The sequence below is a fragment of the Caretta caretta genome, chromosome 6, assembly GCF_965140235.1.
Source record: "Caretta caretta isolate rCarCar2 chromosome 6, rCarCar1.hap1, whole genome shotgun sequence".
NCBI classification, from domain to species: Eukaryota; Metazoa; Chordata; order Testudines; family Cheloniidae; genus Caretta; species Caretta caretta.
In genome coordinates, this window is record NC_134211.1 from 107906392 (window position 1) to 107930587 (window position 24196).

Sequence of the window (24196 nt, forward strand, 5' to 3'; positions counted from 1 at the left end):
CTAATCGCCTTCTATGATGAGATTACTGGTTCTGTGGATGAAGGGAAGCAGTGGATGTATTGTTTCTTGACTTTAACAAAGCTTTTGACATGGTCTCCCACAGTATTCTTGTCAGCAAGTTAAAGAAGTATGGGCTGGATGAATGCACTATAAGGTGGGTAGAAAGTTGGCTAGATTGTCGGGCTCAATGGGTAGTGATCAATGGCTCCATGTCTAGTTGGCAGCCAGTATCAAGTGGAGTGCCCCAAGGGTCGGTCCTGGGGCCGGTTTTGTTCAATATCTTCATAAATGATCTAGAGGATGGTGTGGATTGCACTCTCCGCAAATTTGCGGATGATACTAAACTAGGAGGAGTGGTAGATACGCTGGAGGGCAGGGATAGGATACGGAGGGACCTAGACAAATTGGAGGATTGGGCCAAAAGAAATCTGATGAGGTTCAACAAGGATAAGTGCAGGGTCCTGCACTTAGGATGGAAGAACCCAATGCACCGTTACAGACTAGGGACCGAATGGCTAGGCAGCAGTTCTGCGGAAAAGGACCTAGGGGTGACAGTGGACGAGAAGCTGGATATGAGTCAGCAGTGTGCCCTTGTTGCCAAGAAAGCCAATGGTATTTTGGGTTGTATAATTAGGGGCATAGCCAGCAGATCGAGGGATGTGATCATTCCCCTCTATTCAACATTGGTGAGGCCTCATCTGGAGTACTGTGTCCAGTTTTGGGCCCCACACTACAAGAAGGATGTGGATAAATTGGAAAGAGTCCAGCGAAGGGCAACAAAAATGATTAGGGGTCTGGAACACGTGACTTATGAGGAGAGGCTGAGGGAACTGGGATTGTTTAGTCTGCAGAAGAGAAGAATGAGGGGGGATTTGATAGCTGCTTTCAACTACGAGAGGTGGTTCCAAAGAGGATGGTTCTAGACTATTCTCAGTGGTAGAAGAGGACAGGACAAGGAGTAATGGTCTCAAGTTGCAGTGGGGGAGGTTTAGGTTGGATATTAGGAAAAACTTTTTCACTAGGAGGGTGGTGAAACACTGGAATGCGTTACCGAGGGAGGTGGTAGAATCTCCTTCCTTAGAAGTTTTTAAGGTCAGGCTTGACAAAGCCCTGGCTGGGATGATTTAACTGGGGATTAGTCCTGCTTTGAGCAGGGGGTTGGACTAGATGATCTCCTGAGGTCCCTTCGAACCCTGATATTCTATGATTCTATGATTCTTCTGTATTGAACAGAGGATAGTTTTAAAGTACTCCGTCATGTAAACACTTTTTCAAGTTGAGATTACACATTTTGTTTGCCTTATTGTATTCTAAGCTATGAGCAATGTGAAAATTTTGAGTTGCATACAGTAATACCAAAAAAGCTTAGAGTTATTAATCCTTCTTTCCAGTATGTTGTTGGACTCCTTCATGTTACTTCTTGTGATTTTTTTCTTTGGAGAATGCAGTCATTTGTCTAGGGCATCATGTCTTCCCTCTGCTGATATGTTAGCAGATTTTTAAAGTGACTGTTCATATTCATGGAGGCATTTGGTAATGTCTCCACAGTCAAGGTTGTGTTGAGATTTGCATGTAAAGCAGGACTACAATCTCTGCTTCATACTTTAAAATCTGATTTTAGTTTCCAGGTTTGGCACAAAACTTTTTATAGCACAATTGAAGTTTCTATATTTATTTTAGGGAAATATTTACTAATTTTTGCAGAGGAAGCATGGAAATGTTGTTGTCCTATTTTCCTTATTTCTTTGATTCCTTCCAGATAGCTCATAAACTCTGTGCACACACATGGTAATAACCTCTTGGACATAGACCATTTTTAAAATTAAACAAACAAAAATTTATTCTTCTTATTCAGTATTCACAGTTTTGAGCTACACAAAGTTTAGGTGACAGAATAGCTCAGGTCCTTCTGCTACTTACATTCGCTGATAGTGCTCTGCAGGTATCCATGATGAAGCAGGTCTAGGTTGGGCTTTGGGAGAGAGAGTTGGGGCTTTAGGTAGTATGATGTGTAAGGGAAGCAGGCAGACTAAGTGAGGCTTTGCAGGAACACGAGGGGTTGAGTGGAGCTTTGGAGAACAGGTTTTCCAGGAGGCTGGAGAAAGAGAGAAGAAGCTTATGTGCAGGTGCTTTACAGAGGGCTTGGGATGAAGGGAAGCCCAATGTCTTTACACCATGGCATAGAAACTCTCTCTTCTTCTGATGCTGCTGCCTTGGCTTTCCAATGCAGCATCCCTGGGGAAGACAAACTGCTGAGTTGTTTACACATCTAGGATGGTCTTGGGAGGCTAAGTCACTGGAATGGCAGTCAGGAGAGTTCATTTCCTGCCTTTGTCTCAAGGTTTGTGTGTGGTTTTGGCCAAACCATGATCTCTCTGTGTCTCCATCCCCACCTGTAAAATGGGGAGGATAATAATACTACTCTACCTCATAGGATGTTGTGATCATAAAAACATTAATGTTAATGAGGATCATACAACGACATAGTGCTGCTGTTCTTTATGAAGTTCTTTCCAACCACGACCAGTTGACTGGTTAGGGACCATTCCAGGCTTTCCCCAGATCCGTCCTTAGTGCCTAGATTAGTTAGTTTTTAATCATTAATTGTTAAGGATAACATTTATAGTTAGTTTTAGTCAAGTTTTCTTTGGCTCTGGGATGGCGTCTCCGAAGATCAAGAAACCTGGCTTCAAGAGATCTGTTTCCTGCCCTCAGTACCTCCAACATCTACACATACACTGGATGTCTTGTGTGCCTAGGGGAGGTTCATTCTCTGTTTGATTGCTCTAGTGGTTCTACATTTACTCAGGGCTCTAGAAAGGGACTGCAGGTGATACTGCTCCAGGAGGCATTGGCAGCACAGCTCACCAGATCCAAACATTCACAAAGATCTGAAAGATTCCATAGACAGGCATCAGCCCCTAATACACTGAGAGCAAAGAAACCTAACACTAGACAAAAATTGTCTACATCACCACTAAGTATTAAGAGATCTGCAGCTCCAAGAAAGAATTCAAAATCTAAAAGCAGAGTCTTCGTCAATGTCATTGTCTTTGTCCAAAGCCACTCTATGAGAGAGAGAGTGTCTGGATCCCTCTGATCTGATTACACCTAAGGAACTGGAGATCAGAAAAGACTCTGTGACAAGACTTGCTGGTTTGAACTAGAGTAAATGGTGGATTCTCTGTAACTTGAAGTCTTTAAATCAAGATTTCAGCCCTTCAGTAACTCAGCCAGAGGTTATGGGCCTATTACAGGAGTACCTGGATGAGGTTCTGTGGCCTGCGATGTGTAGGAGGTCGGACTAGATGATCAGGATGATCCCTTCTGCAGGGCTGTCCCTAGGGGAGTGAGGGGCCCAGGACAAATCAACCTCCCTGCTAGTCTCCTCACCTACTGCCCGGCATGCCCACCCAGCTGCCGCTCGTCTCCTCACTCCCTGCCTACCCGCCCGCCCGCTGTTCTCTTCCTCACTCTGTCCTCCTGCCTGCCTGACACTCGCCTCCTTACCTGCCTGCCCACCACTCGCCTCCCTGCTAGTCTCCTCGCTGTCCATCCGGCGTGCCCTCCCACCTGTCTGCCCGACTGCCACTCTCCTCCTCGCCATCCGCCCACCCGCCTGCTGCTCGCCTCCTCACCTCCCTGCCGGCCACTCGCCTCCCTGCTAGTCTCCTTGTCGTCCATCTGGCACACCCACCTGCCTCTCTGCCTGGCAGCCACTCACCTCCTCACCCCTACCCGCCTGCCTCCTCACCCCCCGCCATGCCTGCCCACCCGCCGCTCTCCTCCTCACCACGTGCCTGCCTGACACTCGCCTCCTCATCTGCCTGTCCACCACTCGCCTCCCTGCTCGTCTCCTTGCTGTTGGTCCAGCGTGCTTCCCTGCCTGTCTGCCCAACTACCACTCTCCTCCTCGCCATTCGCCTGCCTGCCTACCGCTCACTGCTCACCCGCCTGCCCTCTGCTTGCCTCCCTGCTAGGATCCTCGCCGTCCATCCGGCACACACCCCCCCATCCACCCGACCGCCGCTCTTCTCCTCACCGCCCACCCGCCTGCCTCCTCAGCCCCCTCCCACCTGCCTGCCTGTCGCTTGCTTCCCCGTTCACCTCCTCACCTCGCCCGCCCGCCTCACCTCCCTGACCACCTCCTCACCTGAATATCAGGACATATGGTGTCCGATTGTACATTGGTCGGGACACAGGACAAAGGGCTAAATATCGGGACAGCCCCAATTGTATCAAAGCGAGGGGGCCCCCAAAACGTGGGGCCCAGGGTGGTCGCCCCAAGTCACCCCCTGCCCAAAGGATGGCTCTGCCTTTCTGACCTTAAGATCTATGAGTCTATGAAACACTGAGAGAGGGGTATTAATTCCATAAATTCTTTATTCATCGGCACCTTTCCTTAGAGACGTCTGTGTTCTCTTGTCTTTTGGGGTCATCTGTATGAAACATACCACAGTAATCTTTAATTTAAAAGGGTTATTAAATATAGAGAAAATGGAATTAAAACAAAAGAAAACATTTGCGTGACACATCTAGATTTACACTTCTCAGAAGTGACACTAGACTAAGTGTTCTCAGCTTAGTTACAGAAGGGACGGGGGGAGAAGAAAACAAAAGAGCTTACATCTCTTGAAAGCAATCCCCTCTCTCTGACCACTATGGTCCCTTTGTCATCATTGCACTTAGTGTCTAGATAGCAACTCCTTTCTTGTCCCCCTCAGACATGCTTATTAAATCCCCTCTTGAATTTTTCCCAAATAGTTTGCTGAACACGCGCACACACACACACACACACACACACACACACACACACACACACACACACACACACACACACACACACACACACAATAGGGTTTGTCAACAGCTTTAATCTCCACCTTCCAGGAGATGTCCACTGAAGAAGACGATACACTTAACAATGATTGGTAGTTGCCTTTCAAAGGCTTACCGACCTAGTTCAGATACCAGCTTTCACAGATGACTTTGGCTGGTTGTACCCCTTATGGACAGGGTACATAAATACTTAAATACTCCCCCAATTATGTTTTTTCTGTTGTCAATGAACTGTGAATTATGGACAGAGGCCCAGGCCCTCTGTCACACTGATATACAAAGGGCCGGCTCCAGGCACCAGCGTTCCAAGCAGGTGCTTGGGGTGGCAGTCAGAAAGGGGCGGCAGTGTTCCCGCAGTGCCGGCAATTTGGCAGCAGCTTCTGCCTTTTGCCGTCCTGGGCGGCAATTTGGCAGCAGCTTCTCTCTTCTGCTGTCCGTGGCGGCAATTCAGTGGGAGTTTCTCCCTTCTGCCGTCTGTGGTGGCAATTCGGCAGCGACAGTTTTTTTCGCTGCTTGGGGTGGCAAAAATGGTAGAGCCAGCCCTGGATATACAGATACTCTTTAAAAAATATAACATCATTCTTTTTTGGTGTAGTTGTACACTGTTTTTGGACTGACAAGCATAGGTGGCCGATGGACAAAATTAATGATGGGATACTGTAGGTGCCAGAGATTCTTAATGTCTGCCGTGGTTGGACTAGATTTTCAAAGGAAAAAACTTGACATCTTGTGGGAGAGAGGCTGGGATCCCAGGGATGTGAAAATAGTTGTATGAGAAATGTGAAAGAAGTTTTGGCATCTGTGAGCAGGGTACCACAAGGAAAATATTATTTTTACCATGTCCTCATATTGTATGTGGTTTTTAATTAATTGATTTTATAAAATTATATGAACTATTACTATGGCATATGAAAAGTGTTGTATGCATGGCAAACTTTAAAAGAAAACTCCTTGATTATTTTCACAGCAAACCCAAGGAACCAATGTTCAGTGCAGGTAGGTTCTGTTTTATTTTTTTCCATTTCTAAAGAGATAACTTGCATGCTGATGCATTTTTTTATTGTACAGTGATTTATCAGGGAAATCGGCTTTCGGATTCAGAGCCTTTCACTTACTGGCCACTGGTGGCCTACTTCCTAGTGGCCAATGGGTCTGCATTGTGACTGGAATCCTTTTTGGCAAGAAGGCCAAGAACAAAAAGCTATGAAAATGGAAACTACCTTCTTACCAAATAGAGATATTCCTGTTCAAAACAGGATTAAGGTTTTTGTGGGTCGAAGTATATTTGAAGCTCAGACTATGGCTCTCTGCACTATACAATATTTTAAGTGTGATTCTACTCATAAAAATGAGCAAATGCAATTAAGAGATTTCATATTTATGTCTCAGTTCTTTCCTGAGCAAAATTGCCAAGTTACAAATAAAAATGCTGTTTTTCTAACTGAAGCTCTGGAAGCTCATCTTTTGACTTGAAAGTCAGTGTTCTTTTCTTTCCTGCTCATGCATCATCACCATCAACAAGATTCTGCAGGCTACATTCTAAATTTAAATAAGGACAGAGTTTATTTGCCTCTGCCATTAAAACTTTACGAACAATCCTGTTGATGGCATGTGACACAAAATAGAGTACAGCTTGTTTCCCTGTTGGCTCTGCAGAGCCAAGCAAAAGTAAAAAGTAGTAAAAACTTACTTTGTCATTGGAATAAGCAAATGTGATGGAATGCACACTGAAAACAAATCTGCTGGTTCAGCACGTGGTGTTTTTATAGTTACCTTTCAGACTATAATCATAATTTAAGTTAAAGATGGAGGATTTCTGTTTCTTGGGCTGATAATCAAGACCCCCCAGCAAAGCACATGGTAACTTCCAACTTATATGTATGTATATATATATATATATATATATCTTCTTACTATATGTTCCATTCTATGCATCCGATGAAGTGGGCCATAGCCCATGAAAGCTTATGCTATAATAAATTTGTTAGTCTATAAGGTGCCACAAGTACTCCTGTGTTCTTCTAAGTAGTCCTGTTGACTTCATTGGGAATACTCATGTACTTATTGCTTCTCTGGATCACAGCCCATGTCCCTCTCATGGATACAAGTTCAAGAACAAGAAAATAGCTTCTGATATGCTACATTTATAATTTTGTCTCATAGTAACTTTTTTTCTTTTTCACTTTCCTGGAAAAGGGCACATTTGGCTTTAATAGTTTTTTGTTTCAAAATTTTCTATTGAGATTCATAGGTTAAATTATTCATTTAAGTTATGTGAGTTTGATCTTACCCTTCTGATTCAGGCAAAATTACCACTGAAATCAGTTAGAGGTTTTTTTTTCTAGGCAAAGTATATCCCAAATTCCTAAATATTTAATTATTTTTAGCATAAAGTTACATAATGGAGCTTAAACCAATCTTTTAATGATAAAATAGCTCTAAATGTATTACTCTTGGCTAGAAAAACAGAGTTTTGAATGCAGTAACACACAATCCATTGAATGGACCATGGGTCAATGTTTTGTCAAGCAGCAAGTTAGCCTCTAAGAGGATACAGCTGGACAACCAATAGAGCAGGGGTGTAGGTGAGCCTGACTGTACTCAAACCCATCTTTATCTAGCACTTCTGTCTCTGTCTCTGTAATCACAAGGGAAGCGCCGTGTGACACACTGCAAAGGTAGGCATCATTTCCAAAACCTCATAGCTCTCTATGCAAAACTGTTACCAGGGTGACAGAAGCTGTATTTTTATACAGCCAATATACATTTTTATTGGAAAGTTAAAACTCTTCAATTTATTTGAGTAAGGTTAAAAATATTCATGTAAAAGTGTCTGAATTATAACCCTTGATGCACTATAATGATAACAATGGGTTATAATTTAGATTTTGGTTGACTTTGGTAAATGACTTTTTTAAAAATTCAGTGTTGAGAGAGCTATATGGCAGCACCTGGATGTCTCACTGTGTTTGAAATGCTGTTTTGCACTTCTGCTAACATGCCCTGTGATATAGAACCTGCCCTGTTTTTGCTGTTTTGCTGCAAATCTAATGTATGCTTATAGAAACATTGGTTTTTTCCCCTGCTTATATCTTCCTTGGTAGATTGTAGATTTGTCTGAATTATCAGTAAGCAGAAGTAGGTGTAAAATTAATTTTAAATGTTTTTTGCACAGTGTAGTAATACAGAATTATGTTTATTAAATGGATAGTATTGATTTCTGAAACATAATTTAATTGGACATTAAATATGCACATATGGTACATGTCTGTAACTTGTCTCTTTGATATAACCAGAGATCTTGTCTTGGATTTTAGAAGTTGCTTATTCTTAACCAGTTTTTCACTAACCTGCATCTTTTAGCTTTCCATCAATTAAGTTTAAGCCTTTATAAAGGAATGACTGTTTTACTCTCAAGACTAAATTTTGGAAGGGGCTTCAACCCCACCACTGTGTATTCATAGTGCAGTTTTATGTCTGAAACTAATAGTGGGTTCAATTGCAGATCTAATTAGCATTAAGACATCTTACTACTAAGGCTGTTGATTAATCACAGTTAACTCACGCGATTAATTAAAAAAAATTAATCATGATTAAAAAAGTTAATCGTGATTAATCACAGTTTTAATCACACTGTTAAACAGTAGAATACCAATTGAAATTTATTAAATATTTTGGATGTTTTTCTATATTTTTAAATATATTGATTTCAGTTACAACACAGAATACGAAGTGTGCAGTGCTCACTTTATATTATTATTTTTTATTACAAATATTTGCATGGTAAAAATGATAAACAAAAGAAATACTATTTTTCAATTCACTTCATACAAGTATTGTAGTGCAATCTCTTTATCGTGAAAGTGCAACTTACAGATGTAGATTTTTTTTGTTGCATAACTGAACTCAAAACCAAAACAATGTAAAACTTTAGAACCTACAAGTCCACTCAGTCCTACTTGTTCAGCGAATTGCTAAGAGAAACAAGTTTGTTTACATTTACAGGAGATAATGCTGCCTGCTTCTTATTTACAATGTCACCTGAAAGTGAGAACAGGCGTTCACCTGGCACTTTTGTAGCCAGCATTGCAAGGTATTTAAGTGTCTGATATGTTAAACATTTGTATGCCCCTTCATGCTTTGGCCACCATTCCAGAGGACATGCTTCCATGCTGATGATGCTTGTTAAAAAAATAATGCATTAATTACTTAGTGACTGAACTCTTTGGGGGAGAATTGTATGTCTCCTGCTCTGTTTTACTTGCATTCTGCCATATATTTCATGTTTTAGCTGTCTCGGATGATAACCCAGCACATGTTGTTCGTTTTAAGAACACTTTCACTGCAGATTTGACAAAACACAAAGAAGGTACTAATGTGAGATTTCTCAAGATAGCTACAGCACTCAACCCAAGGTTTAAGAATCTGAAATCCCTTCCAAAATCTGAGAGGGACAAGGTGTGGCGCATGCTTTCAAAAGTCTTAAAAGAGCAACACTCTGATGCAGAAACTACAGAACCCAAACCACCAAAAAAGAAAATCAGCCTTTTATAGGTAGCATCCAACTCAGCTGATGAAAATGAACATGCATCAGTCTGCACTGCTTTGGATCGTTATCAAGCAGAACCCATCATCAGCATGGACACATGTCCTCTGTTGAACCATGAAGACATGTGAATCTTTAGTGCATCTGACACGTACACATCTTGCGACGCCAGCTACAACAGTGCCATGCGAACGCCTGTTCTCATTTTCAGTGACATTGTAAACAAGAAGCGGGCATCATTATCTCCTGCAAATGTAACCAAACTTGTTTGTCTAAGTGATTGGCTGAAGTAGGACTGAGTGGACTTGTAAGCTCTACAGTTTTCATTGTTTTGTTTTTGAATGCAGTTTTTATGTACATAATTCTACATTTGTAAGTTCAACTTTCATGATAGAGATTGCACTACAGTACTTGTATTAGGTGAATTGAAAAATACTATTTCTTTTGCTTTTTACAATACAAATATTTGTAATACAAATAAATATAAAGTGAGCACTGTATACTTTGTATTCTGTGTTGCAATTGAAATCAATATATTTGAAAATGTATAAAAGATCCAAAAAATTTTAAACAAATGGTATTCTATTATTGTTTAACAGTGCGACTAATTGCGATTAATTTTTTTGATAGTTTGTCAGCCCCATTGACTACCTAAAAGGAGAAAATGGACCTGCATTTGCTTCAGCTCATAAAATTTGTGGGTGCAGAAATACAGGCTATGTAAAAATTTGGTCCTTGGGTTCTTGTTTCTAGTTCTCCGATTCCTCTCTCTCTTTACATTTATAGTTATATAGTGATCTGATATTTAATGACCTTTGCTAAGGAAAGTAGGGATAAGGAGTGTGCAGTATTGTATGTGTATTTTTCATGCTTCAGTAGTCAAAATTGCAAAAGTCACTATGGTTCAAGTGACCAAATAATGAGAGACCTAATGATCTCCTCCCTTACCTGCCTTTTTAATAATCATGATTAGAGTTGACATCACTAAAATCTGTTAACTTTCCAAATGTACAGTCTCATAATGCCTTAATAACTTTAGTGCTGGTAATATATTCTCAGCCTAATCACAGGGGTATCACATGCAATCTATCTTGTGCAGTGCAAGAGCATATTTTGTTTCTTGGTAGAGAACTACAAATGTAATTATTTATAAATATCCAAACATGTCTTCAGTGTTATCAGTCATCTTGAACTCCACACATCTGTTAACATTTTAGTTGTGTCCACTTTTAATATTGTTTTCCATTCTTTCACTAGAAATCTCAATTAAAAAACTATTAGTTTTTTTTACTATCGTGCCATAATTATACAGGACACCGTGCAAAAGCAGCGCTGTGACAGAACAACTAGGTTTCCTGAGCACATACATTTCTGCAGTACAATAGCAAAATATAGTTTAAACATATGACATTTCTTTACTGAATGAATTCTCTCTATAGATGAGACAATAATGAATGCATGTACTCCCATTAAAACACAGCTTTTAGTTTTTAAAATTAAAATAATACCGGCATGTGTGTTAATGATGATTGAAAATCCTTAGCATAACTTTAACAGACCTAAATTGTATACGTTTTATTTACATAATTTTTTTACTTCTGCCCTTCCATTTCCTCTGTGCACATGATTATTCTGTCTAGTAACTCTACAGATGTCACTGACTCCAAAAGTTCTTGATTCACATGAGAGCAAGGCTGAATCCTTTGATCTGCTGATGGAGCAGCAGAAGTCAGCACGTTTTGAATCTGGACAAACTTCACCAGAAGTTCACAAGACACCCTGTTTGGCCCTGCCAATTTCTAAAAGTCCTAGTCAGACCTTCATGCCATTTCCTAGATCTCCTAGTTTTATAAGCCCCATGAAATCCCCGAGTCAGTACTTTCAGATCTGTTATTAATTCATGCTTCTGTTCTCAGACATATTTCTTATAAGACCCCCAACTACAGTATTTCTAGTGTTTTCTCCTATAAATGTTTACTTTCTATCAGCAAAGTTCAGTTTTGTAGCTTCTTTCTTACATCATTTTTCTTTCTATAATGTGTTGTCAGTTTGTCATTTCTGTTTCAATGTTTAGCTGTGCTTTAAACACTTAACTGTTTTTGCATGTACGTCAGCATGATTCTTTTTACTATTTGTTTGTGTTTATACGTGATGTACCTTTCACATTATGTATCAAGTGCAAAGTACATTTTTACACTGAGATGCAAAGAATGCAACTAAGTGTTTAAGTATTTTTAGATGCTGATGCTCAGAACTGTAAATATCCATCAAAAACTAAATAAAAGAATTTTAAGTGGCATTCCTGCGTTAATCGTAATTTTTACTTTGGTGTTTTTCCTCAGTTCTGGTATAAAAAGGAAATATGTACATATGGTATTGATTTTCCCTGAAAGTAATGGTTTGGTCTTAATCTTTTCATTTCTATAGTTCTTTGTTGCATAGTCTGGTTGAAGAGTTTGCTTCTAGTCTCAAAATATTTAGACCAAAAGGGGACTTTATACCCTTAGTTTGATAACCCCTATCTAGTGTTAGTTTGTGACTAAAACTAAAACAAAAGCTACATGTCCTATAATAGAAGTTTGAAACGCCATGTTATGCAAAAATATTATTCACTGAGATGATAGGTGGGAGCAGTTGGAGGAGAAATCTTTGCTGATGTGTTTATGTGTAACTCTCTGAACATTTCTGACCCTTTTTGTAGAAGAAGGATATGTAAAAATGTTTCTGCGTGGACGTCCTGTTACCATGTACATGCCCAAAGATCAAGTGGAATCTTACAATTTGGAAGCAAAAGTAGAACTACCAGCCAAGAGGCTTAAACTGGAATGGGTGTATCCTTTTTATGCTAGAGCATTACTGGTAACTACTAATTTCTTAGCTATTGTCTTAAAATTTTGTTATAAAAATTATTTAGCAAAATTGAGGTCTTTATGTTGAATTATTTTCTTTAATGAACTATTAGGCCACATTCACTTTTCAATAGGTGATAATTTCTTGAGGCTGCTGCTCCAGATTTTATGCAAAATAGTCAAGCAGCTCGAGGATGGTTTCACTTAAATGTTGCCTGAAGGTTATGTTTAAAACATGTTAACTATCACAAATTAAAATTAGGCATATTGCAAGAATTTAGTGAACTGTAATTACTAATTATAGTGTACATAAAACAAGTTTGCTTCTTTTCCGATACACATCAGTACTTTATTACGCTATATATATATTTTTAAATTGCACCTTTGTCTTTTTTAAGAGGTGCTATAATTGCAGTACACGGATAACAAAAGGGGTCTTATAGAACATTCTTGTACATGACAAATTCTCTTCACTGTAGTTAGAAATAAAGATTTTTTTTTTAAATGGAGCCTAAAGTTAGACTCAGAAATCCACATTTAGAAGCTAGTCACCTATTATCAAGTTTTGTTGTAAGTGTCATGATAGAAGTGAGACTTGAGCTGGGATTTGATGGAGGATAATGTGATCACTTTACACATTTTTATTGGGTGCTCCTTCTTAGCATAAGGGTAAGCATTGGAGAATGCATGAAGATACTTGCTAGAAAATTTGACAGATGGGCAATGAAGGCTGCATTGGCATAGACCCCAGCCTCCACTCCCTCTACTCCGCCAACAATGTTTCAGTATCTTATACAAAATGATAGTTGTGATGGGGATAGGCCATGACTTCAGTGTGAGTATTCCCATGCTTTGTTTTTTAAAGTGTGATATCTATAGTATAACCTATTAGAAAGCTAAAGTTTTCAATCCATGGAAATATCTCAAAGGTTAACAGCCTCAAGCCAGTGCTGGGTAGCTGGAAGGTTAGAAGGTAGAGGAGGAAACATATTTCCAAAGAATACCATGCTGAATTTTCCTTTCAGACTTTTTTTCCTTTGGATGTAGTCACTGGGACTGTTTCCAGGCTTAGAAGTTAAACTCATGTCTAAGTCTTTTCAGAATACGGGCACAAAGATGTTACTATTTTTTATTGTTATTTGTATTACCATAACACTTAGGAGCCCTAGGTATGGACCAGGACACCATTGTGCTAGATGTTGTACAAACACAGAACAAGACAATGGTCCATGCCCCAAAGAGATTACAACCTAAGTATGATGATAATGGAGTCTCACGTCAGTGTCAATATACAAGGATTCAGCAAACATTATAGGTGAACATGTATATGTGAGGTCAGATCAATGAGAGAAATGCAAAAATGGTTACATGTGGGACGGGCAAGGTTGTCCATGACCATTGCAGGCTGTTGTATCCTTGCTTTGTGGTGTTCACGTTTTTCACATAAGGTGTTAATCCGCCTTGCTTCAAAGCAGTTAATGGCAACATGACAAATATTCAGCCATCTTGCTCAGTTATGGGATCAACATGACATATTTTCAAGTTTGACTTCAGTGTGTCTGTATATTGTTTGTAGTGGCCTCCAGGAAAAGAAGCAAATTGCTTTAGATGACCATAAAGTATGGCCTTTGGTAGTTTCAATTTGGCCATACAAATGAGATGCTCCGACCAATGCAGCTGAGCTTTTATGAGCATGCTTTGAATGCCTGACATCCAAAAACAATTAAGGATATCAGTATTGGGAATCTTGTCCTACCATTTGATTCTGCAAACAGACTGAAGACAGCACATATGGAACTGATCAAATTTCCTAATGTGGCAGTGATATGTTGTCCAAGTCTCAAAACCATATAGAAGCATTGTAAGCATGACTCTCCAATAGACATTTAGCTTAGTGCTTATTTTGATGTCCCTATTGTTTCATAGGTGATGTGTGAGCATTCCACATGCAGAACTGGCCTTGGCTATGTGATGGGTAATCTTGTCATCAGTTATGGCATTCTGTGACAGCATACTCTCTATATAGCAAAACTTCTCTATTGTATCAAGAGGAGTGTTGTTGATCTTAATAAGTGATAGACAAATGTATCATTGGACACAGAACAAGGTACATTACTTTGGGTACATTACTTCAGTTTTCTTTCAGCTGATTTTGAAACCAAAGTGATTGACTGCCCTAGCAAAGTGATCTCGTATAAATTGAATGTCATCAACAGAGTCAGCAACCAGTACAGTCATCAGCAAATGAAATCTTAATGAGTTAACCCACCACTTTTGTGTGAACACAGAAGCATTGCAGATTGCACAACTTCCCATCAGTACAGAACTGGATAAATACTCTTCTGTCAATGTCATGAAATGCATCCATAAGCATAGCCAAAAAACGATGGAAAAGAGTTAGAGAGTCAGCAGGCAACATTGTTTAGTGCCATTGATGACTGGAAAGAGGTCCAGTATCTCACCATTTTCCACCACTCTGGCCATCATCCCATCATGGAAGGAACGAATGACAAATTTTGCAGGGAATCCAGATACAAACAAAAATTTCCAGAGTCCCTCATGATTTAGAGTCCAGAGTTTTAACTAATTTGGTAAACACTGTATAAAGACCACAGTTTTTTTCTCCCGGCACTCTTCCTGAAGCTGACGGGCTGTGAAGATCATGTCTGTAGTAGCCCATCCAGACCAGAATCCACATTGGGACTCGGAAAAGTTGATTTCCACAAGATAGGCGGTAAGTCTTCAGTATGACCCAGGCAAGAATTTTCCCAGCAACAGAGTAGGGAAATATCATAATGATTATCAGTTTGCCATATCACCCTAATGTTTATAGAGGTGGACAATGCTGGCATCCTTCAAATCCTGTGGCACCTACTCCTGCTTCCAAATAATGTGGAAGAGCCATGTGAGGTGCCTTCCAGTGTGGTAGCCACCCTGCTTATAGATATCTGCTAGCATGCCATCCAGTCTGAGTGCTTTGCTTTGTGATTGCTGTTGTGTTCTCAGAAGGTGGGAGCTTGTATGAGTTCTCCTTTTAATGGATATTGTGGAAGAGCATTAGTTGCGTCCTTGGAAATTTTGAAAGGATGATTAAGAAGTGAGCTGAAATGTTCTCTACGTTGAGCATGTATTTCTTTTTTCTCAGTTGAGTCAATTGCTGTCCAGTGTGCATACAGGGGTTATCTTGTTGCACCAGGGGCTACCACACTGCATGCAGGGTCAGATAAGTATAAAACAAAAAATAACAGATGGATACAGACAGGGAGAGCAAGGAAACAGTATGAGAGTATTGGTCAGCGTGATAGACAGTGGTCTCAGCACATCAGAGGCCTAACCAGTCTCGAGGCTTTTGTTTGCCTCTTGGCAAAGGAAAGTTTTAAGGAGGACAGTGAGGTAGCTTTGCAGATGTTTATGGGGTGCTCTTTCCAATCAGGAGGAGCAGCACAGGAGAAAGCACGAAGGTGCTTGTTTAAAATTTACCAAGTGGACAATGGAAGCTGGCATTGTAAGAACCTGCAGGGTTGGGATTCTGGGGGTTGTGGTCTGCTGACACCCCCACATCACCACAGGAGGCTTAGACTGTGCTCCCCTGGGAGGACCCTGTGAGGCTAGGCTCATCAGCAAGTATTGTCCAGCAGGACCTGAGTCGCAGCTCCTCACAGCCTGCTGACTGGCTGGCACCAGTACAAAATCCAGGAAGCTATGACAGGGAGTTGTCTGAGCAACAGCACAGTCTCCCTGCCTGTCTGTGCTTCAGACCCCGCATGTAAGAGCCCAGATTCTGACTCTGCCTGTCTCCTTACGCCTGACTCTTGGTTTGCCCTCTGGCCTTCTGGTACCTGACCCAGCCTGACTCCTGCTCTGACCACTAGGTCTGACCGCCCATGTCCCTGTCATGACAGGCATTCTCTGATTGGAGGTGGGAATCAACATCTCAATAGGTAGGGTGGGGAATAGGCCTTCAAGGTAAAATGAAGACAACTAGCGTATGTTTAATGCTTCTGCCATGTGGTGTAGGCAGCAACAAGGGCTGGGATCAATACCTCAGGGCTCCTCTTAACAATACAAAACAGAAACAGCTTGAGCCACCACCCAGTAATCTTGAAAAATTACATACCACTTCTGGGTGTCTTCAGAGACCGCATTTCTCCTCTCACAGGCACTGAATCTATGTATAACAAAATAAAACTTATTAAAAGAAGAAAACCCAGCATTAATTTGGGAAAACACTGCAACAATGACTTGAATGTACACAACCAATGACTAAAACACCTGCCCCACAGTATCTTGGGCAGTGTCCTTTTTCTCAGTTTCCCACCTTGCAGCATGAAAGTCCAAGGGAGGAATGTCTTTTTAACATGCCACTCCCCTTTTTCCTATGCTGTGCTCCACTCAGTTTGATGTCCAAGGTCAGCAACATCCCCAGAGTCTGGGGATGTGTTTGGGTGAGTCACCTCCCGCCTCTGAGGGGAGAGGATGGTTGAGTGATGCCTCTGCATCTGCCCATCTGTGTCTCTGCAGTCTCTGCCGCTGTTTATCTCTGTCAATGTCTCTGAATGTCACTGCTGCTGCTGACAGCTGCCATCATCACTGCTGCCTGTACCTGCAATGCTGTGTTCTGAGGTTCCACCACTTAGTCCCTTTCTCAGTGATTTCAGCTCTGTAGTGATTTCACTGGATAGTGGGGAACCTCTCTGCTGCTGCCCCTTCTGCATTGTCTTTTCACCTCAACACTGTCTCTGTCCCAGGTCTAAGGTTCCGCTCCCTTAGATCAGCTTATCAGTGAGCTCAGTTCCAGTAATCACTGAGAAAGAACCAGGACCTTCAAAATCAGTCTAGTCAGCTCTGTCTTTTCAAACACTTGAGGGAGGAGGGTCAAATGGTTTCGGGGACACTTTAAACAGGGTCCACACCACCAGGTAGGAACATCCAGGTAGGAATTGGCGGCTGTGATTGCAGAGCCATTGGCCATTATCTTTGAAAACTCGTGGCGAACGGGGGAAGTCCCGGATGACTGGAAAAAGGCTAATGTAGTGCCAATCTTTAAAAAAGGGAAGAAGGAGGATCCTGGGAACTACAGGCCAGTCAGCCTCACCTCAGTCCCTGGAAAAATCATGGAGCAGGTCCTCAAAGAATCAATCCTGAAGCACTTGCATGAGAGGAAAGTGATCAGGAACAGCCAGCATGGATTCACCAAGGGAAGGTCATGCCTGACTAATCTAATCGCCTTTTATTATGAGATTACTGGTTCTGTGGATGAAGGGAAAGCAGTGGATGTATTGTTTCTTGACTTTAGCAAAGCTTTTGACACGGTCTCCCACAGTATTCTTGTCAGCAAGTTAAGGAAGTATGGGCTGGAAGAATGCACTATAAGGTGGGTAGAAAGCAGGCTAGATTGTCAGGCTCAACGGGTAGTGATCAATGGCTCCATGTCTAGTTGGCAGCCGGTATCAAGTGGAGTGCCCCAAGGGTCGGTCCTGGGGCCGGTTTTGTTCAATATCTTCATAAATGATCTGGAGGATGGTGTGGATTGCACTCTCAGCAAATTTGCGGATGATACTAAACTGGGAGGAGTGGTAGATACGCTGGAGGGGAGGGATAGGATACAGAAGGACCTAGACAAATTGGAGGATTGGGCCAAAAGAAATCTGATGAGGTTCAATAAGGATAAGTGCAGGGTCCTGCACTTAGGACGGAAGAACCCAATGCACCGTTACAGACTAGGGACCGAATGGCTAGGCAGCAGTTCTGCGGAAAAGGACCTAGGGGTGACAGTGGACGAGAAGCTGGATATGAGTCAGCAGTGTGCCCTTGTTGCCAAGAAGGCCAATGGCATTTTGGGATGTATAAGTAGGGGCATAGCGAGCAGATCGAGGGACGTGATCGTTCCCCTCTATTCGACATTGGTGAGGCCTCATCTGGAGTACTGTGTCCAGTTTTGGGCCCCACACTTCAAGAAGGATGTGGATAAATTGGAGAGAGTCCAGCGAAGGGCAACAAAAATGATTAGGGGTCTGGAACACATGAGTTATGAGGAGAGGCTGAGGGAGCTGGGATTGTTTAGCCTACAGAAGAGAAGAATGAGGGGGGATTTGATAGCTGCTTTCAACTACCTGAAAGGGGGTTCCAAAGAGGATGGCTCTAGACTGTTCTCAATGGTATCAGATGACAGAACGAGGAGTAATGGTCTCAAGCTGCAGTGGGGGAGGTTTAGATTGGATATTAGGAAAAACTTTTTCACTAAGAGGGTGGTGAAACACTGGAATGCGTTACCTAGGGAGGTGGTAGAATCTCCTTCCTTAGAGGTTTTTGAGGTCAGGCTTGACAAAGCCCTGGCTGGGATGATTTAACTGGGAATTGGTCCTGCTTCGAGCAGGGGGTTGGACTAGATGACCTTCTGGGGTCCCTTCCAACCCTTATATTCTATGATTCTATGATCTGTCCCTACCCCCTCTGACTCTTACTTGGATACGGCATCACAACCGTACACTTAGTGAGTGAGGTTAACATTAGGGTGACCCCGTTAATTAGGGCAGGTTAATTACAGCCCTTCTGCCCCTTTACTCATACAATGAGGAGAACATTTCATTTCCCCTGCATTCAATACTAAAGTGAATTTTAACCCCAAATAGGCAAAACTGATCATTTTGTCAATGTAGGTCTGACTGCTGATACCCTAGGTAAAAAAAGTGTGTGTATCCAAACAGTCTGCTCCTGAGCTCTTTTCCCCCCAGTTTATCACTAGATGTCAGGGGAGAGCTCATTTTGACCCTGCTTACATATGTTCGATGCAATAAAGAAGCAGGAGCCAGTGGAGAGATGTGAAGAGAGGGGTGATATGGTCAAGTAATAGGCTAGGAGATCCTTGCATCAGCATCGTGACTGGATACGATCAGGGCAAGATTGCATTTGTCAAGGCCAGAGAGAAGGATGTTGCAGTGATCTAGATACAAGATGATGAGAACCTGGACGAGAACGATTGCCTTGTCGGTAGTTAGGAAAGGCTGTATCTTAGAGATATTATGCAGAAAGAATTGGCAAGCTTTAGACGTAGCCTGGATGCAAGGACTTAGAGAAAGATCTGAGTCAAAGATGACACCCAGATTATGGGCCTGAATGACAGGGAGAATGGTGATGGAGGTAGGGTTTGTGGGAGACTAAGAGCACGGTTTTAGCCAGGTTGAACTTGATCTGACAACTAGACATCCATGAGGAGATATCAGAGAGACAGGCCAATATTTTGGTTTGGACAGAAGGAAACAGGTCTGGAGTAAAGAGGTAGATCTGTGAGCTGTCATCATAGAGATGGGAGTTGAATTTGTGTTTGCAGATTGTAGGTGAGATTATCCAGAAAGGGAGAACAAAAGTGAACCAAATATAAAGTTCTGTAGAGCCCTACACAAAACTGGAGGGAGAATGAGATGGATCCTCTGGAGGACATGCTGAAGGAGGGATTAAAGAGGAGGAGGAGGAAGACCAGGAAAGGACAGAGTTACAGAAGCCAAGGGGAGGACAAGATTTCACAAAGAAGAGGATGGTCAACTGTGTCAAAAGCAACGGACAGGTCAAATAGGACGAGGATGGAGTACTAGTTCTGACCTTAAGCTAGGAAAAGATCATTAGAGACTTTGGCAAGAGTTGATTCAGTGGAATGCAAGGGGTGGAAGCCAGACTGAAGAGGGTTTAGGATGGAACTGGAGGAGAGGACCTTCAGACAATGACTCAGAACAGCTTATTCTTATCTTAGAGATAACTGGAAGGAGTGGCAGTAGTAGAAGAAGCAGGGGTGGGGTTTTTTTTAAGATTGGAGAGACTAAAGCATGTGTGTATTGTGAACCAGAGGAAAGTGAGAGGTGAAGGAGAAGAGATGGGGAGGGTGAGAATGGGCATGAGGGAGCTCAGTTGATGGGATGCGGTCACTGAGGCAAGTAGCTGGGTTAGAGGAGGAGAGCAGATGAGGAAGCATCTGCAATTGTGATGGGAGAGAGTTGTAAGAGGGGAGGGGAGAAGATCACTTTGAATTTTGTTCAGTTTTGTCTTGGAAGAAATCAGTAAGCTATGTGGAGAAAGAAGTAGAGGCAGGAGGAGGGTTTGAGGAGTGACTGAAAGGTGTCAAAAAGGCAGCTGGGATTGAGGACCTGAGATTCAATTAAGTTAGCAAAAAGTTGTTTAACTAGGAAGATGGCAGAACTGAAAGAGGAGAAAACAAATTTGTAGGGGAGGAAGTCACCTTGTTCCTGAGATTTCTGCAGCGTGAGAACAGGAGCAAAGGAAGCAGGTGTTGGGGGTGAGCCAGGACTAGGGGTTGGCAGGTTTGACCTTGTGATGAAAGAGTGGGACAAAAGAGTCAAGGGTGGAGGAGAGTGAAATATGGAGAGAATTAACAACCATATAAATGAAAGAAAGTGAAGAGAGGGCTGAGAGCAGACGAGAAGTCACAATGATGGATTGGAAGTTATGTAAATGCCAAGTGACAGGGCATGAGGGAGGGGGCTAATGGGTGATCTAAAAGAGACCAGGTGATGGTCAGAGGGGGGGAATTCAGCAACAGAGAAAGAGAGAGTGGTGCCCCTTTTTAATGAGATTTGAGCCATGGTGCAGATCAAGTGAAGGGGTGTGGGTGAGGTAACACGCAGCTAAGGGGTTGGATGGGTCATCAACATGGAAGTTGAAGTCACAGAGGACGAGGGTGGGAGACTGTGAGGAGAAGAAAAGAAACAGCAAGGAGCTGAAATCAGAGAAGGCTGATGGGGAGGAGTTGGGTGGATGGTAAATGACAACATGAAGGGGTATGGAAAATTGGCTGCGGTGCTGCTCAAAAGAGAAGAGAGTGGGAAGTGCGGGGAGGAAAGAGGGTATTTTTTTCCAAATAGATAATTATTTTATATGTAATAGTTATTTACTCAAGGATTTCCTCCATGTAAATAAAGTTATATGCCATAATACTACTTAACTTCTTGACTTTCAAACCCTCCGACTTCTAACCTCTATGGGCTTGACTCTACAATGTATTGAAGTCTAAGGAAGTTTTGATATTGACTTCATTGGGAATAGGATCGGACTTTATACAGACAAATAGGAAGACTGAGCCAATAAAGTGGTGTCCTGTAATCCAATGATAAAGTTTTCATAAAAATAGGAAGCTTTTAGTTTTCCTCTTAATTACCAATAAGTTATCCTTAAGAGAGACAATTGCTATTTTCATTCACGCATGCTTCTTTATTACTGAACAGTTAGGTGTCCGGTGGCCCTTAAAGATTAACAGATTTATTTGGGCATAAGCTTTCGTGGGTAAGGGATATTTTACCCATGAAAGCTTGTGCCCAAATAAATCTGTTAGTCTTTAAGGTGACACCGGACTCCTCATTGTTTTTGCGGATACAGACTAACATGGCTACCTCTCTGATACTTGTACAGTTAGGGTATCTCAAAAAACTTAACAGAGTGTCGGTTGAAACTTTCAAATCTAGTAGCCTAAAATTGGGTTCCTGAATACATATTTAGGTGCTCAAATACAAGTGGCTGTATTTTCAGAAATGCTAAGCAATGACTCACTAGTCCTGTTGAAGTCGGTGGGAGGAAGAGTTCAGCACCTTTGAAAAGTCAGGAAACCTTTATTTAATTGCCTAATTTTAGGCACCCAGGTTTGAAAATTTTGGCCTTACTTTCTGCATCATATCAACTCATGACTGAACAGCAGGGTCAAACCATCCTTGCCCATAATGAATGAAGGACAAAATATGTATTCATTTCTATATTATTTTTTTATTAAAAATCACTTCTAAACCACAGTAGATTTATACTGCACTCTATAAACATTATCTCTGCCTCAAAAAGCTTACAATCTAATTGTATGTACTAAAAGCCCTGGGGAAAAATAAAGCATTGTGTTTTATTAATATTGTATGTCAGTGGTTGTCAACCTTTTCCATAACACAACCCCTTTCTTCCATACTAGATGAACTGGGAATATCCTCCCATTTAGTCAGGACCTAGGTGAGACCACACTCTCCCATATTAGCAGGGTCGCCATTTCCCAGATGCCTGTTTATTACATACTTGAGTAAGACAACTTAATTTGGCCAAATTGTGATCTCATTTACACAGGTTTAAACCTGTATTAACTCCAGTTATTTCACTGGACTTAGTTTGGTTTATCACTGGTTTGACTGGCATCAGGATCTGGCCCATTGCCTTTTCAATACTGTACCCGTTAATTGAAATGTATGATGCAATCCTTTACCATCCAGATGGATATGAAACTGTAAATGACGAGGATAATGAATCAATCACCCTGAACAAAGGATAAGGCAATCAATTCTAATATGATGCAGAGAGTGGTACTGGATAACCTACTGGAGTTCTCTTCCAGCCCAAATGATTCTTTCATAGAATATCAGGGTTGGACGGGACCTCAGGAGGTCATCTAGTCCAATCCCCTGCTCAAAGCAGGACCAATCCCCAACTAAATCATCCCAGCCAGGGCTTTGTCAAGCCTGACCTTAAAAACTTCTAAGGAAGGAGATTCTACCACCTCCCTTGGTAACGCATTCCAGTGTTTCACCACCCTCCTAGTGAAAAAGTTTTTCCTACTATCCAACCTAAACCTCCCCCACTGCAACTTAAGACCATTACTCCTTGTTCTGTCATCAGCTACCACTGAGAACAGTCTAGATCCATCCTCTTTGGAACCCCCTTTCAGGTAGTTAAAAGCAGCTATCAAATCCCCCCTCATTCTTCTCTTCCGCAGACTAAACAATCCCAGTTCCCTCAGCCTCTCCTCATAAGTCATGCTTTCCAGCCCCTAATCATTTTTGTTGCCCTCCGCTGGACTCTTTCCAATTTTTCCACATCCTTCTTGTAGTGTGGGGCCCAAAACTGTACTCCAGATGAGGCCTCACCAATGTTGAATAGAGGGGAACGATCACGTCCCTCGATCTGCTGGCAATGCCCCTACATATACATCCCAAAATGCCATTGGCCTTCTTGGCAACAAGGGCACACTGTTGACTCATATCCAGCTTCTCGTCCACTGTAACCCCTAGGTCCTTTTCTGCAGAACTGCTGCCTAGCCATTCGGTCCCTAGTCTGTAGCGGTGCATGGGATTCTTCCGTCCTAAGTGCAAGACTCTGCACTTGTCCTTGTTGAACCTCATCAGATTTCTTTTGGCCCAATCCTCTAATTTGTCTAGGGCCCTCTGTATCCTATCCCTACCCTCCAGCGTATCTACCACTCCTCCCAGTTTAGTGAGGAATATAACCAATCAATTTAAATAATAAGTGCACTTGAAACAAAGCAGGTAGTTTGCACAAATGTCAAAGGATAGTAAAAACACCAGGAATTGCCATGAAAGTATATTGCCTGCACTGGAAGTTTTCAGGGATTTGGTATATTTTCACTGTACAGAAGGGGCTACAATATGTTATTTTCCATGTGTCAGTCTCTTAATTCATAAGAAGTAGTGTTATTTCTTCTTAACAAGAATGCTAGCTATGGGTATAGGGGTCGGGACTGTCGCAGTAACCTATACCTACTTCCAACGGGTGAAACTGTGTATTTCATTGCATCAGTAGTTGTGTTATACAATGTTGAAGAACAACTTCAGAGACATTACACTGGTCACAATGATGATGTGAAGTGGTAAGTCTCCAAAACGTTCTTATTTTTTATAGAAATGGGGTTCTGGGAAATGCTAATGTTGCCTTTAAAAAAAATTAATTAATGTTCTTTCCTCTCTGAAAAGAGAATTCTCGTAATTTAACCTCTAAATCTTCATGTGTTAGGTGTTTGTTATCTAAGAGCCTGCCTATTCTCTTGGCTCATCTGATAACTCTGCATTTCCTTCCAGAAGATCTACTTCTATAAACATTAGTTTATAGAAGTCCATCTATCACCATAGTATTTATGTGCTTTTTATTCTAGGTCTGAACAAAGTGCTGGCACAGAGTGGTTATAAAGTGC

General features: G+C 41.7%; 1 protein-coding gene across 3 annotated transcripts in view; it reads left to right on the plus strand.

Annotated features, from left to right (window-relative positions):
- The window catches only part of EML1 (EMAP like 1), a 199599-nt gene that overhangs the window by 133502 nt on the left and 41901 nt on the right, over positions 1-24196 (plus strand). For all 3 annotated transcript variants that reach the window (XM_048855472.2, XM_048855471.2, XM_048855473.2), the window contains 3 exons: positions 5807-5835; positions 12087-12216; positions 23726-23875. In XM_048855472.2, coding sequence (XP_048711429.1) covers positions 5807-5835; positions 12087-12216; positions 23726-23875 — 309 coding nt within the window. The remainder of the gene's footprint in view (positions 1-5806; positions 5836-12086; positions 12217-23725; positions 23876-24196) is intronic.